Source organism: Poecilia latipinna, unplaced genomic scaffold (genome assembly GCF_001443285.1).
Source record: "Poecilia latipinna isolate Pla-1442-1.1 unplaced genomic scaffold, P_latipinna-1.0 Scaffold1269, whole genome shotgun sequence".
NCBI lineage: Eukaryota > Metazoa > Chordata > Actinopteri > Cyprinodontiformes > Poeciliidae > Poecilia > Poecilia latipinna.
The window spans coordinates 180519-181237 of record NW_015113885.1 but is presented as its reverse complement, the minus strand read 5'-3'; the positions used below and the strand labels follow the sequence as shown (position 1 = coordinate 181237).

Sequence of the window (719 nt, the reverse complement as noted above, 5' to 3'; positions counted from 1 at the left end):
TGCCTACTGCTAAGTTTGGGACTAAGCGTGGCTAAGTCCCAAACTTTGACTATTCACCATGAAACATGAATGTGAAATAACTTCCAAATGCCAGGTCACAGCTGCATCAGACTTTCTATGTCTCATTATAGACCAGCCCTCATCACAGTTAGGTGGTCGATTGATGACATCACCTTAGCCCCGCCCACTTCCGACAGGAAGTCACCTGTTTTTTCTACTGTATGTCTTACTTTTACTCTCTAAGTCATATGGGTTTCATCCTGTGCAGACTGACATAAAATGACATGAAGATGAACTCTGTCAATGCCTACTGACCCGTGGGGGCGTGGCCAAATGGCTGTCCCTCGCCATATGCATACGATCGTCTCTTATTCACAAACGCATCATCCGATTTGCACCAGACTTTTTATGAGTGACACTTGTGAACCTCTAAGGAGCCCAATAGAGTTTAATTGCAATTTGACTCCACTGCGCCCCCTAGGTTAATCAAAAAGCTGTATCTCCTTGCCACATGGCCCAATCTGCTCCAGATTTTGGGTGGATCGCCAGGGAACGCTGCCGAAGGCATCAAAGCGGATCGCGTGGAGGACGGCGCGCGAGCGTCGGCGGTGGCTGGCGGGAGGCGGTGCTGGAACATCCGCGGTGGCTATAGGCTTGAGCGGCGCTTGGCTGCGAGGGCCGCTTGAGGCTCCGCGGAGCTTTAATTTCTGTTTGTTTTT

The 719-nt window shown here is 50.2% G+C and overlaps 1 protein-coding gene across 1 annotated transcript in view; it reads right to left on the bottom strand.

Annotated features, from left to right (window-relative positions):
- Window positions 1-482: 482 nt before the first annotated feature.
- The window catches only part of LOC106961141 (paired box protein Pax-2-B-like), a 34950-nt gene continuing 34713 nt past the window's right edge, over window positions 483-719 (bottom strand). The window contains exon 7 of the mRNA XM_015054669.1: window positions 483-669. Coding sequence (XP_014910155.1) covers window positions 483-669 — 187 coding nt within the window. The remainder of the gene's footprint in view (window positions 670-719) is intronic.